Here is a 15,823-nt window from a genome sequence, read left to right as displayed (position 1 = left end):
ATCAAAATGAAACAAAGGCCTTCATATCCCCACCACCCAGCCTTCCTCAGAGGCGGAACTTTAAAATAACAAAAAACATTTGGCAGATAATGGCTGTGTGGTGTCCAAGCACATGAGTATTTTCTACACACCCGTCTTGTCTAAGGGGAGAGTGGTTAAAATTTCCTTCTGCCTCTCTCAAGAGTGGAGGGATGAGCATTCTGCTACTACCCCCGCATTGTACAAGTACGGGGGGGGGGACTTTGTTTCCCACTTTCTCAAACTATGTGCTGTCGTAGTTGTAGGCTGGAACTGGTAAACAGAATAGCCCCAAAATGCCCATCATGCCCCATATCAAATCAGGTATGCAAAGGGGGAGAACAAGGTGTTGAAACATAAACTGGCACCCCCAGCTAGAATCTGCTTAGGCAGTCCATTATCTTGACACGAACACAAAAACTTTTTTAAAAAAACACAACAAAAAAAAACGTATTCACAGATTCCTCGCTCAGTAAGAGGCCCTATGTACCAATCAACAACAGTTGTGCATTCTTCTCCTGTATCAGAGTATACCTCAGTCATTTGGTATATCGTTTTCCTCAGTCATTACCATTTCAAATTTTAGGATAGTTTTTATTCTTCTGATTTATTACTGGGGACCACCTGACCAGCATTTTGGCATCCTTGCTTGAAGAAGTTTAGAACTCCAGCTTTCCATTTGTATTGCCTGACTTAGGCTATTTTTTCATTTGGATAAGAGTCCTCATTCTTTCTCATCTTCATTCCCCTTCCATAAATGGTCAGGACCCTTCCTCTTTCTTGCCATAGTTGCCCAGGCCTGTGGTTTATACTCTGCTCTTTGGTATGCTTTTCTTCCCACTCTTGAACATCTGTTTCCATTACGAGCCTTAGAAGTTCATGTGTGAAAGAAAATTTAATCTGCACCACAGTGTAGAAGCAGACATAAGTATCACAAGATTCTTTTCATAATTTAGATCTTCAACAACTCGGTGCATTATATGAAGCATAAAATAATTTTGCTTGAAGCTGTGCTTATATCTGCTACTCCCGATAGAGACCATTAGTTGAACCTGAACTACAAACCCTGTGAGTGAGCCTTCGTGTGCTCCTATGCCAAACAGACCAGATGTGGCTACGAATTGTCCTGACACAGGTGTTGACAGTGTACTCTTGACCCCTTCTATACAATTTCTTACATTAGTGGCGGAAGCTCTGATGGCCATATGATGCCGGGAGGGAGGGGGGAGAAATTAAATAGATTCACAACCGGGATGAGACCTTTGAAGAAGTAAGTGAGGTGTTAAGGTAGACTAAAACGTGTCCTCTTACTGTGTGAACTAATACCTTGATAACCTTATGGGTGATTGTCTTTAAACCTCTACGTTAACAGAGTTTGACTACAAGGTCTGCCTGCCTCCTTACCATCATGTAACTATAAATAGGATGCACAAAGTAAGGAGAATGAGCGCAAATCATAGTATATACATGAGGTGTGCAGTATACTCGATATCTTGGCTAATTTTAAGACTAACACTTGCATATCAACTCAGTACATGCAGAGTATATACAGAAGTTAAAACAATAAGGATGAAGACTTGCATTGTGTTGCTTATACAGTGGTCCTGCTTGATGTGCAATAATCACAGTCATACCCTTGGGCAAGTAAGAGAGGCTTAGCACAATAGGGGTCCTCTCCTGTTGGTCTTCAACATTCAGATGTCAGGGAAGGTGAGCAAATACTATATATCTTCTCACTCCCTCCTTTTTGGAATACAGTCCATTTTGCTACAATAATTGTGTTCCTTAAATTCATTAGTACATGAACGAATACTAATCTTTGTGGAAAGTGTAATCCGGTCACAATTTTGAGAGATCAATCCAGTGTAAAGTTTTGATCCAGACTTGATAACAAGCAGTCTTAAAATGACAGTCTTTAATCCAGGCACATTGGTGTAGTATCGCAGAAAGCCAGCCAGTCCTCCCAGAGCTTTTTTCCAAGGCTATAGTGTATATTGAATCTTTTAGAGGCTTGTGTGTCTGTAGATACACATAAATTGCATACTCCTGCCATCTAGTGTTGGATCCAGATGTGTACAAATTGTTTTTCTTTAAAGAAGGAGTCACAAGGTACAGTGGCTCCTCCTCTTGGTGATAATGCGCACGGGCATAGACTCCATTGACAGACTGTTTTCTTTCCACTGTCGGGCTCTGACGTGTGTGCTGGAGCTCTGGGTTGACCGATTTGCGCTTCTTTCGGCTTGCGCTTCACCCTTACTCTTGTCGGTGTTGTTTTCAAATGCGTATCCCATCTTGCTTAGCGACTTTCTGAAAACTAACGCTTGTCGCATCGGCTAGTTTTCTCAGCAGCCCTTTGGCCCTCACCTTTCGGAGCTTACATTTCCATCACCTTCGACTTCACCAGAGATTGTCTTGCTGGATCGGACGTCTTTTTGTTTCTGCCTGAGCAGGGGAGTCTCCTCCACAATGCCACTGGTGGCAATGTGTGCTTTTTGAGACCAAAACCATTTTTTTCTTTTTGTCAGTGTTTGTTACGATTGTAAGGGCCTGGCAGCTAAAGCGTCACAAAAGCCATGTCAAAACAAGACACGCATTGACAAAACCAAAAGACTCACAAAAAATGTTGGATCGGTTGGCTTTGCCAGTGCTGGTTACACTGATTTTCCATTAGGAATATTTTTGGGAAATACTAGCATGCCTCAACACATTTTACTTAATAACGCTTCAAAGGAATAGCACCTAAAATGTCATAGTACTGAAATGTTTTTTTTCCTACTTGCTTTTTTTTCTGAACATTGTATTTTGAAAGCAAAGAATCATCACTCTTGCTTACAAGCTGCTGCAGACATTTGCATCTAGTCAGAGAGAAATCTGGGAGCATTATACTTAGCCTCTTATTGTTAAAAACATTTCAAAGAAGTGTGTACCCCTTCTTTTTTTTTTTTTTTTTTTCTTTTTTTTTACTGGAACCACTGTCTGTAGTGCAGTGTGAACTTAAAACGTTTATTTACAGCACTCACCCTAATAATGAAGGCTTTTAATTAATGAACCATAAATAAAAGTTCAAACAGCATTAACATTATGGACAAACTTATTACCTCAACTGCAGACAATTCCCTTCTCAATTGGCAGGCGAAGCGGTTGTGCTGCAGGGGGTTGGGCCTACTTGTCCCAGGGACAAAATAAACATGAAAACTTGTTGCCCTTGACCCCCAAACAATATGTTCCTGGTGTCCGGTGATAGGAATTCTACATCCCTGCTGACTCTTCCTCCTCTTCCTATGTTTCTGGTTCAGAAGCTCAGGAAAACATCTCTTACACTCATACTCATGCGTCCCATATGGGTCTGACAACCCTGTTTCAGGCACCCAAGTCCCAATGAACTCAACCTAGCAATTTGTCTCCTGAGATCATAGAATTCAGTTGTCTTAGTCTTCCATCTGACTTAATTAAGCTTGCAAGCCTACCACTAGAGCATGCTATCCTGCTAAATGGAATATATTTGCTGTTACTGTCATAATAAGAGTATCAATCCATTTAATGTTACAGTTCAAAACATTGTTTGTTACTTGCTGCATCTACAGCTCTCTGGCCTTGCATTCACATCCATACGCTGACATCTGGCTGCAGTGGCTGGCTGCCTATCTGCAAAATAGACAACACCTGTCTTTGTTTAAGATACCAGTCATCAAGGCCTTTATGGAAGGTCTTAAAAGAGTGATTCCACTGCAGGTTCCACCAGCACCTACATGGAATCTTAACATTGTTCTAACAATACTCTTGGATCCACCATTTGAACCACTACATAATTGCTCCCTCCAGTACTCTGTCTTGGAAGGTCACCTTTTTGATTGCCATCAGACATGTCACTGAGCTCCAGGTACTGACCTTAGAAGAACCTTTCTTCCAGCTACACAAGGATAGGGTAGCACTTTACACAAACTCAAAATTTCTTCCAAAGGTGGTCTCCCATTTCCACCTTAATCAGTCAGTGGAGTTACCTGTATTCTTTCATCACGCAGAATCAGTTGCGGAAAGGGCTCTCAAAACATAAGATGTTACGAGAGCTTGTGTGTCCTACAGTGACAGAACTAAGGACTTTAGCTTAACCAAACAACTTTTTGTTGCTTTTTAGCCCCCCTCACAAAGGAAAGCCCATGTCCAAATCAGGCATTGCCAGGTGGATAGTTAGATGCATCCAGACATGGTATGTTAAAGCCAAAAGGACTTTACCAACACCCCCAAGGGCTAGTGCCGGATTAAACCCTTTGGAGGCCTCTAGGCAGTTGAAATTTCAGGGACCTCTGCTCAAATTATCTCCTAATATGTTTTTAATTGTACCTACCAATAATTTCAAAAAACCAATTTTCTTACATAGGACTAAAAAGTACACGTACGTAGTTTGCTCTAAATTGTTTTACAAGCTGACAGAAGATGAGCTTTTAAGAGACAAACTGTTATGTGAGTCTGATGTCTATGGTGTATGTACTTTAAGTTGTTAATGGGTACGTTACAATAATACAGTATTTTCTATAAAGAGTCTTTAATGTAAAGTTTTCATTTCTTTGAGATTAATTTTTTTCTATCTTTCAGAAACCTTTTACGAAAGCTTGATTGTAATTTTCTTTCAAGATCTAATCAATATTAATTTGATCCGTAGTTGCGGGCCCCTAAAAGGATTTGTGTCCGTAGGCAGGCGCCTACTTTGCCTATTTGGTAATCCGGCACTGTCAAGGGCACACTGTACTCAAGAAAATAGGGGCTTCAGTGGCTTTCCTGGGCAATATCCCTATAGCAGATATATGTAAAGTACCTACATGGTGTGCACCATACACTTTTACTAAGCATTATTGTGTGGATGTTCTAGAACGCCAACAAGCTAATGTAGGTCAGGCAGTGCTACGGACACTTTCCCAAACAACTGGAACACCCACAGTTTAGCCACCGCTTTTGAAGGGCATTGCTTTACAGTCTATGCTAAGCATGTGTATCTACAGCCACACATGCCTTGAATGGATTATATTACTTACCCTGTAAGTATCTGTTCTTGGCTATAGTGCTTTAGATTCACATGCACCCACCCTCCTCCCCAGACACCTATGGCCATTGCAGTTCCTTTACCTTATCATATGCATGGACATCTCTTTACCTGCATTTACTTTACACTCCGTTCTCACCTGCCTGCGGGAAAACAATCTAACAGTGCAGTCGATGCCCATGTGCATTATCACCAAGAGGAGTCGCTGCTCTACCTCATGACTTGAAGACTTCTTAGAAGAAAAACAACTTGCACACATCTGGACCCAACACTAGGTAGCACGAGTATGCAAGGTATATGAATCTACAGCAGTACATGTCCAGAACTGATGCTTTGAGGGTAGGTAATATAATCTATGTGTTGGCAGGTATGTTCATTAGAAAAGTATGTTGTTCTAGATGCACTATTATGTATTGATATTCAGGTTTGAGGAAAGGTTGACAATGATAAGTGAACAGAGATAATTGGGCATGGAATCCAGCTTGTCGGTGGTGTGTGCATGATCTTGTTTTCACCTAGGTATTAAATCTTGAAAATGAAACATTGGGTTCTTAATAGCCTTATGAGGCTTTTAATGCCAAAAACTAGTTTACTGAGAAGCAATCATTGCTATATCAGCTCGGGATACCTCTAAAACTTCAGGCTGATTCCTGTGGGGCATCTTGCAACATGCACCATGATTATGAGGGAGAAAACTGTTACATTACCATTAACAAACCTTCATTATGCAAGACCATGCTGATTGTCGCCAATAAGTGCTGGGCTGTGAACTTTCCATTGGCTTTTCTCCCACATATCCAAGATTTTTGGAAGTCTTCTCAAAGGCTTCTGGTTGAAATTCAAAAGCCGCATCTTGAATGATCAAACAATGACTCAAAAATGATTGGTATTTTATTCAGGGTACTGTTTTATGCCCATGAAAATTAGAGGCATCAGGTTGATACTAGAAAATTAGAGGCATCAGGTAGAGCATAGATCATATCATCGCAACCATTGCCATCTTGCAATATCCTTCTGCATGGTGACCGTAGATCTCATAATGCAGATCGTGCAGACTGCAACCTGGATGGTATGTACGGCAGTCCAGTATGCTTACTTCTACATAACAGTTACGGCACAACATGGTTTGCTGTTACAAGTTAATAGTATCAATACAGATATATTCCCTTTAGCTTGATATGCCTATTTGTTTACTTAGTTTATTGAGTGGGTAAGGATCAGCCCAGATAACACTTATATTGTCCCATAGGGACACCAGCTTTTCTGCACAAGGTTTTCTGGTCACTTACATGTGACTAGGAGGGTCACTATATGTATTCAAGGGACGGCATGTACTCCAGTTCTGGGGAAAGTGGCTAGATTACATTTGAGGGGGGTGGGAGGAGGGGGGTTTGCAGTGTGTAGTCTCCAGATCATAGGTGCAGGAAAAAAAGCCTGTACATATGTAACTACAGTCAGCTGCTGCCAACTTCTAGGTGCTTAATAGCTTGGTTTGAAGAGCTGCTACCCGGGGAGGCCCTTCAGGAGCAACCCACTTCTAAGCTGTGTTGTTTACATATAGAGCTTGTAGATTGTTGAGTCCAGTGGAGGGCAGCAAATGACAGGCCACAAAAATAAGCTGGGTTGGGCAGCACTGCTTTTCCAAGCCATGCTTAGGACTTCTGTTCCCAACTAGACTGGACTGGACTGTTCCCATGAGGAACAGGGTCAAGACTGATTTGCATATGGTTGAGTCCAAACTGGGGTGGCATGGTAAGCAAAGGAACGGTGGATTAAACCCAGATCTGTGACTGGGGGTGAGTGTTTGCATTGTTCAGCACTCCGTCCATCATCCTTTTGTGTTGCTAAAGTTGTCCAACTAGACAAAAGGCAGGTGTTCTGTCCTTTAGCCCTAGGCCTCCTGAGGTTTTACCCTCAAGACTGTGAAAAATTGTGGAGGAGACTTGCCGGAAGGCTGAACCTTTGACTGCCTGTTAAGCTTTGGCAAGTCACAGACGCCCCTGTCAAATAGTCCCTGCACCTCAGAAGTTTTGGGAGATGAAGATTTGACATCTGGACCTCGGAGAGGTATATGCATGGAAAATCAGTGGCTCTTGTACCCTCCTTCTGAGCCAGAATCCATTTTGTCCTCGTGGAGGGTGGGGTGTGAAGCAGGGGGCATCATCATCCGCTCTTGTGAGCGGTGGAGCTCTGTGCTGAAAAGGTTGTGTGTTTTTAGTGTTATGTCACCTGTCATCATATCATATAGCCGGTACATGGTACATCAAGATTCAGGTTGATAAGCCCGAAGGGACTGTGAAACCTCGAAAATAGTGCAGGGCAATGTATGGTCTGGTGCATGGTGGCTTAATTGCAATTCTTATTTTAGTTCACAGATGGTGGGAGTGTTTAGAAGCCATTGCAAAACCTATTTACAACCTTCGCCTGTGTCTAATTTCAGTCCATTGGGCACCCCATGTAAATGAGCCATCCAGGAGTACTGAAAGTGAATCACTGCTTCCCCCTCCATGTTAGTGGAATATTGCCCACAATAGGATATTGTCTAAAACGCTTCAAGCAAGCATAGATCTTTGAAAGTGAGCAACTTAAACTTCGAATGCCCAAACTTTGCTTCCTAATATTGGTAACTCTGTCAATTCTCTACAAGGTTCGGGAACTAAATGTATTTGCATAATGCATACATTTCCCTAAAAACAATTGGTTCCTTTAGAGTTTGATGTTAGGAAGGGTGCTTTATGGACACTGTGAAGTCACAGAGCCCAACATGAAAGCATCCTTTTGAAGGTGATTGTCGAGCTCTCTTCCATATGAGCATGCTATTCCAAAAGACAAAATCTAACTGCAACAAAAGACCCTGGGTGAAGCATTTCTGGTGAGTTGTGGATCATATTGGCATTTTGAGTTCCACATGTTATGAGATGCGTTGCTCCCTCCCTTACCGCTTCATTGTCCAGCTCTACTCATAGCTTTACCTTTTCTTTAAATCGCCTCTTTTTTGTTTTTGTTTTGCCCCTCTTTCATAGGTTTCTGATGATGAATCATGTATAAGTGAGGCTGCCCACAGCCTATCGGGAGACGGACCGGTCACAGTAGCCACGACACTAACACAGAAAGGTTTGTAATGTGAGTGGAGAGTCTAGATGAAACAGATGTCTGCATAGAGGGAATGGGGAATGCAGGCTGCAATGTTCTTTTTCACATTGGTAGGCTGTCACAAAAAAGTAATTCTTAAAAAGTAACATTTTATCCCATTTTTAGGTCGAGCATAGCAGCACGCAAGCGCTGCTTTTCTGACGTGTTGGTATGTATCTGGGATTTTAACCATGCCCACCTCACGCCCATCACTATCACTTGTTTGTGGGTTTGCCTTTCATAAATCCTTTGTTGTCATTGTAAAATGCTTTACGTTTGTCCCTCCTTGAGGCGGTTTTGTTACTGCCTTGGCCATCAACCCTGTTACATGGATAATTGTACTTTTGTCAATAACTTTGACTGCGAGTGAACTTCTTTTACCTTTTTGTCTGTCTCTTCACGCTCATGGCGGCGCATTGATCGGCTCACTTATGTCAACTGTTTTATATTTTCAGTTTGCGTGTCAAGAAAAGTCCAGTTAGGAATTTACAATGCTAATAGCTCTTACACGAGCAGACGCGAGACCCATTACATTGCAAATGCTTGTTATTACCTGGCATTTACCTGCATGTTTTAATGGAAGGGATTTATTATTATTATTTATTTTTATTTTATTATTTACGACTGCCTATAGTAACTAGGCTAAAAATAACTGGACAAATTGCCCTCATTTGCATGAGATGGCACAGCTGCTACCAGAAGCCTAAACCATAGTTAACAATATATTTGAAAAGCAAATGCTGAAGAAGAAAAAGGTTGAAACTCTAAAATGGTGCACACTGGACCCAATGTATTCAGGTTGCAGCAGCTCTGGTTAAACATTAGCAGCAAGTTTAGTTGACAAAAAGAATGTGGCACTAGTATGGAAGTCAAGAGCAGAGAAATAAACTATAGTTGTGCATTTAGTAAGTTTAAGGTTTTGCTATAAAACTGGAAAGTAAAATAAGATGCTCTAGAGTGAAGACCTCAGAACTAATACTTTGATTCTAAAATATACAAAATTTTAAGCATAATCCCAGTGTTGCCAAAAGCAGCTAAAAGGTTCTTCAGAAGTAGTTGGCAAAAAATGTGCCTTAACGCAGTGGCTAAGCCTAGAAATAAAAAAACAAATCGAGGAGGTCCTGTGAAATGATCCAGCTAGCAAATTTCCACGCACCCTCACCAGATAAATTCCCTAAGGAAGTAAAATCAGTGTTCAGGAACACGTTTAATATACTTTTTAATGTAAGACTTGGCTAAATACACAAATTTTATTTGTAATCTGGAAATACTTATTTTCCAAAAACATTCCCTGGCTGTCCTTGCCTTATGCTCTCCAGTATGGATTGACCACATGGATTCTGGGGCAACTTAGTCCTAGCAGACCTCTTTCTAGATTCACTTCTTTTTCATTCTAAACAACTTGGCAGCTGTAATTTGAAAACAACATTTTATGTCCACAGTGGATTAAAACGGTGGATGCTCACATGTTACATAAAAGGTGCAGCATAACTTTAGACTAGAAAAAACTGAAAACCTTCTGGAGAAAGGAACAACTTAAATAGACACACAGAAATAATTTGATTATTGTTTGACAGTAAAGATTCTAACAGCCCTGATGTAAGGAACATGAATTGCCTTCCCTCATCTTGCTATCTGAACCCATAGCATGACTGATTTAATTTAAAGCCGAGAACAGTCCACAACAAAGACTGGAGTATTAGGTTACTAGGACAACAAGCATTTGCAATACAGTGGGTCTCGCCTTTGCTCGCGTTAGATTTATTAGCACTGTAAATTCTTAACTGGACCTTTCTTTGCCACACAAAGTGAAAATAAAAAATAAAACAGTTGACATAAGCGAGCGGATTGAAAGCGCCACGACTGCCGTGAGCAGGGGGGGTGATAGGGAGGGAGGGGGGAGGGAGAAAAAAGTTCATTCCCAGTCAAAGTTATTGACAAAAGTACAATTATCCATGTAACCGGGGCGATGTCCAAGGTGGTAATAAAACCGCCCCAAGTAGGGACAAACTTAAAGCAGTTACCAACAAAAACAAAAGATTTTTGAAAGGCAAGCCCATGAACGCGTGATAGTGATGGGCATGCGGTGGCCGTGGTTAAAATCCCAGATACATATCAACATGTCACAAAAGCACTGCTTGCGCACTGCTAAGCTCACCCTAAAAATATAGGCTTAGGAGGTTCCCATTTCTGCTCCCAAATACTGACAATTAAACTCCATTCAGAAAATAAAAACAAAATCTTTGTGAGGTTTTATTTTTCCAGAAGTAATAGATTGTCCAACACCCCATCTCGCATAGATAGGCCATGTAACATACCTCCTGGTCATTTAAGTTCCGAGACTTTCGCACATTTACGCCTTAAAAGAATTTCAGATGTTTGCACAAATAACAGTGACGAGAGGGGAAATTCTTTCTGTGGATTCTCCCAGGTTTTATGACTTCCTCCAGAAATTAAAAGATTTTCTATTACCACTCTGCTTTATTTTCGTGGTTTTTAGCGCAAGTGTGACCCACTTAGCCATCTGTGCGCTTTACATGAGTAAAAGCTCATACTGCAATATAAGCAGTTTATGCAAGCACAGTTACAAAGACAATCACATAAGAACAAATAAACTGCAGAAGATCAGTGAACATTATGCAAGTTCCAATAGAAAATTACAATGAAAGCTCAAAGCAAATGGTTTCTTGAGATTGTGTAATTTTGAATTTCTAATATGTCCTCCACTCCTTTAGTTTGGTGCAAGAAATCTTTCTTCCCCAGAGTTTACTGCTAAGGCCTCTGATGAGCATTTGGGTAGTGGGGAGGTGTCATAACTTTACCTCATTACTGTGCAGTATAGACTTTTATTTCACTGTGGCTTGACATCTGTCAGGAATCCTACTTGATGTCACCCACCCCACTGTTGTGCTTCCTTTTTCAATTTTCTACTCTTGCCTCCTACAGCTGCATTGTGTATTAATTCCAATGTGTTCTTTAATGGTGAAGTGTTTCTCAATACAATTTATTATACAGTATTATGGATATGAGGAGAATAGAGGTTTCATGTTGACGAGTAGAATGATGGCTGGATGAGTGTGCACGAGGGCCATCATTTGGAAGTTATGGGGAGGATATGACATAGCTGGTCAGGATAAAATGAATGCATGATGGAGGATAGTAGGAGTGCAATATGAGGCCAAGGATGGGTCTGAAGAGGGAGGTAGCTCCTGATGATCTGTCATGTTACCATAGACACCACAGCAGTGTCCCTCCCTGTGGGCATCCCCCGCCGGAGTTCCCTTCCAGCTCCCAGTGTGCACTCCGGTGATGTCAGCCTCTGGAACATTCTCCGCAATAACATCGGGAAGGACCTGTCCAAGGTGTCAATGCCAGTGCAGCTGAACGAACCACTTAACACCCTGCAGAGGCTCTGCGAGGAGCTGGAGTACAGTTCCCTGCTGGACATGGCCAGCCAGTCCCAGGACCCTTGTGAGCGCATGGTAAGTGCACACACTTCTGCTTCCTGCCAATCCCAGCACCTTTATGAGTATATAGTGAATACGCCCACATCGTACCCAGCCAATCCCATGTCCATTGGTCATTGTGATAAGTACACATGTGTTCTGCCCACAAAAACTCAGGTGCCTGTGAATCCATAAGGAAACCATGCCTGACTACCCTAGATAGTTTAAGCACTTCTGCAAGTACATGGTGAGTGCAGCCATTCCCAGGACCCCTGAGATTGAGCGCACAAGGACAGTTTTATATGACAGAATGCTCACGTGAACATGCTGAGTAATAAACTGCCCACACCCAACAGACCAAACCTCCTGAGACTCTGAGCAACTATAGCGTACAGTACAGCCCTGCTACATGCTGCTTCATGTGCTAAGCAGTAACTCTGTAGACTTTTACAAGCCCCAGGCCAGGCCACAGCTCACATAATAGGATTTTGTCAAAGCATATCATTACTGTATGATTTAACTACAGCTCTCCCTTCCCACTTGTCTCTCTAAGGTCTGCATTGCTGCTTTTGCTGTGTCCGCCTATGCCTCAACCTACCACCGGGCAGGAAGCAAGCCCTTTAACCCTGTCCTGGGAGAGACCTATGAGAGTGACCGACCAGACAAAGGCTTCCGCTTCATCAGTGAGCAGGTAGAGACCAGTAGTATCAGACAGCATTCAGATACCAATAATTACACAAAACAGACAGTGAGCAATGAACTGGATTGTTTTATTTTTGGAAAATGTTTGCCTTCTGGAGATAATATTCAAAACTACCATTAAGCAATGGCTGAAAACTAACGAAACCAATCAGTCACTGACTATTGAGCACATAGAGCAGGCACTGACCATTGTTCACACGTAGAAGACTCTGATTAATGGCTAAGCCTAACAGACACTAACGAATCGCCATAGAGGGCAGGCACTGGACAGTGATCAAACTGAGTAAGTGCTAACCACTGGCAAGAGAACACAGTGACCAATTCCTGCACAGAACAGGCTTCTGACCAGTAGCTACGCAGAGCTGGCACTGGCCCATGGACAAACAAGGAAGTCAATGAAAGATGGTTCTTTGGAGTAGATATGAACCACTGACTGATAACCTGGTACTCAATCAGGAAAGAGCTGAGATAGACCAATAGATGAAGGGCACAGGATCCCGCTCATTGCACACTGATTTTAGACCAAGTTCTAACATCAGGTTCTGACCAAAAAGCATAAAACAAGCACTACCACTGGCTGGCAGAGAGGGATGCATCTGATAAGCCAAGTGAAGTCTGGGTAGTTCTGCTGTTACAAGTGAATTATTGGCTAGCTGTGAATTCCTCATTTCATAAGAAAAGCCTTATTAGTTAGACTTCTCAATTTGAGCAACATTTTGAGAGAGAATCTGGTTTGTGCCTGGTTAGCCTATGGAAATTGTTCTTTAGCACACATAGACATGTTAGACCAGGATTCACAAAGGTAAATGTACATATGTAGATTTACTCATCTGTACATCCGCTGCTGCACCTAGGTGTAAGTCTACATTTTTGCCACCATTTTCAAGTGTAGACTTATACCTCAGTGCTGACTTGGATGTCTCCAGACCCCCAATTCAGGGGATAGAGACATACGAGGCTTTACGAATGCAAAGGTATTACTAATACCTTTTAACACAAAAGAGCTCTCCCTTTGGTTAAGTATAGGGAAAAATAATACGTCTTATTACATTTTAAGTGTAAAACATATTTTTATGTGAAATAAAAATGTAATAACCTTAAAATAATTGGTATGAACCTGAAACTAATAAAACTTGACTACACATTATTTCAACAAATTAAATATATATTTAAATCATATATGAATTACAATATATTCATTTGATTTGTAAATAGAATGTGTTACTCAAAATTAAACTCTCACAAGCAATAATATCTAATTTATATTAAATATTAAATAACTACTAAATGTTTAGTATAAGTATGCGTTTTGGTATTAATTTAATGTTATTTTCATTTTAAGTTTAACTACATTAATTACATTTTAAATATAAAATACATTTTGGTTTAGTGTAACTTTTGCCCGAGAAAAAAACACACAAACACACACACACGACCTCCGGTGGCCCTTCTGGGTTTTTTCGATCCCCCGTCGGGGCCTGGTCGGCCCGGCTACGTGTCTCTTCAAGGCTGATGGAACGGACCCCATTCCGCTTCTGCCCAAAATGTCATAACAAGTATCCATATACAGATCAACATCTGGTCTGTAACTTGTGTCTGTCTCCAGAGCACAAGGAGGATACCTGTGAAGCCTGTCGAGCGTTTCGGTCGAGGAAGACATTAAGAGACCGAAGAGCAAGAAGACTGCAGATGGCGTCGGCGCCGACAGGGCAAGGGCGTTTAGAGGAGGAAGAAGAAACCTTCTCATCCAGGAATCGGACTCGGACGAGCTCGATCCCGAAGACACGCCGAAAACCGTGAGTAAGACGTTGAAACATAAAACTCACGAGAAGACAACAAAAGCCCAGGGGACGCCACCGCCAACAGGCCATGGCTTAACCCGAAAAATAGGTGACCGATCATCGGCACCGAAAAAGGGCGAAGTCATCCGACTCTGGTCGAGATACCGCCACACAGCAATCTCGGGCCCGAGACAGCGGCTCCAAGCAGACTCGGCACCGAGACAGTGGCACCGAAATGGGTCGGCACCGAGACACCACGACGCCGAAAATAAAGGTTTCCTCAGAGCCCAAAAAGGCGTCCGAAAAGGTTTCGATTCCGAAACATCCAGCCTCTGAACCGAAAACAGGTTCCTACACAGAGGAACAGGGATTGTCCTCCCAGATGCAAAAACATAAGTTCGGAGAAGAACTTGAATCAGTAGAGCCAGACTACACTCAAAGAAGGCTCCACATTCAAAAGGACACAGTGAAGATGAGCACTCTTCCCCCAATTAAGATGAAAAGAAGACTTGCCTTTCAAGAAAAGGACAAGCAGCCACAGGCAAAGGTGGCAAGACCAACAACTCCACCACCATCAGTGCACACATCACCGGTAGCCACTCCACCACTGATGCAATCCCCGACTCATACTGCAATGAGTCAAGATGATCCCGACGCATGGGACCTTTATGATGCTCTTGTATCAGATAACAGCCCAGACTGTTATCCTGCAAGGCCGTCGCCACCTGAAGACAGTACATCCTACACGCAGGTGGTCTCAAGGGCAGCTGCTTTTCATAACGTCACCTTGCATGCAGAACCAATTGAGGATGAATTTTTGTTTAATACACTATCCTCCACTCATAGCCAATACCAAAGCTTACCTATGCTTCCGGGAATGCTAAAACATTCCAAACAAATATTTCAGGATCCTGTAAAAGGCAGAGCCATAACTCCAAGGGTGGAGAAGAAGTACAAGCCACCGCCAACAGACCCTGTTTATATTACGCAGCAATTAACACCAGACTCTGTGGTTGTCGGGGCAGCTCGCAAAAGAGCAAACTCTCATACCTCGGGAGACACACCACCTCCAGACACGGAGAGTCGCAAATTCGATGCTGCGGGTAAAAGGGTTGCAGCACAAGCAGCAAACCAATAGCGCATTGCCAACTCACAAGCACTTTTGGCAAGATATGATAGAGCTCATTGGGACGAAATGCAGCATTTCATAGAACACTTACCCAAAGAGTTCCAGAAAATGGCACAACAAGTGGTGGAAGAAGGACAAAGTATCTCCAATAATCAGATACGGTCAGCAATGGATGCAGCAGATACGGCTGCAAGGACAGTAAATACTGCAATAACGATAAGGAGACACGCATGGTTGCGTACGTCAGGATTCAACAAGCCGTGCTGAATATGCCCTTTAATGAACAGCAGTTGTTTGGGCCAGAGTCGACACTGCTATTGAGAAACTCAAAAAAGATACTGATACAGCAAAAGCCATGGGCGCTCTCTATTCCCCACAGAGCAGAGGCACATTTCGCAAAACACAATTTAGGGGAGGGTTTCGGGGTCAACCTCCAGAGGCCACAACCTCACAAGCATGGCCCACTTACCAAAGCCAATATCAGCGGGGAAATTTTCGGGGGCAATATAGAGGGGGACAATTCCAAAAGAATAGAGGAAAGTTCCAAAGTCCCAAAACTCCTCAAAACAAGCAGTGA

At 42.3% G+C, this 15,823-nt stretch overlaps 1 protein-coding gene across 2 annotated transcripts in view; it reads left to right on the top strand.

The window, feature by feature from the left end:
* The window catches only part of OSBPL7 (oxysterol binding protein like 7), a 223,334-nt gene that overhangs the window by 132,103 nt on the left and 75,408 nt on the right, over positions 1 to 15,823 (top strand). For both annotated transcript variants that reach the window (XM_069237506.1, XM_069237507.1), the window contains 3 exons: positions 8,080 to 8,170; positions 11,423 to 11,670; positions 12,188 to 12,325. In XM_069237506.1, coding sequence (XP_069093607.1) covers positions 8,080 to 8,170; positions 11,423 to 11,670; positions 12,188 to 12,325 — 477 coding nt within the window. The remainder of the gene's footprint in view (positions 1 to 8,079; positions 8,171 to 11,422; positions 11,671 to 12,187; positions 12,326 to 15,823) is intronic.

This window comes from Pleurodeles waltl, chromosome 6 (genome assembly GCF_031143425.1).
Source record: "Pleurodeles waltl isolate 20211129_DDA chromosome 6, aPleWal1.hap1.20221129, whole genome shotgun sequence".
Lineage (NCBI taxonomy): Eukaryota > Metazoa > Chordata > Amphibia > Caudata > Salamandridae > Pleurodeles > Pleurodeles waltl.
Note: the sequence above shows the minus strand (reverse complement) of the source record. Positions and strands in the feature narration are given on the sequence as shown.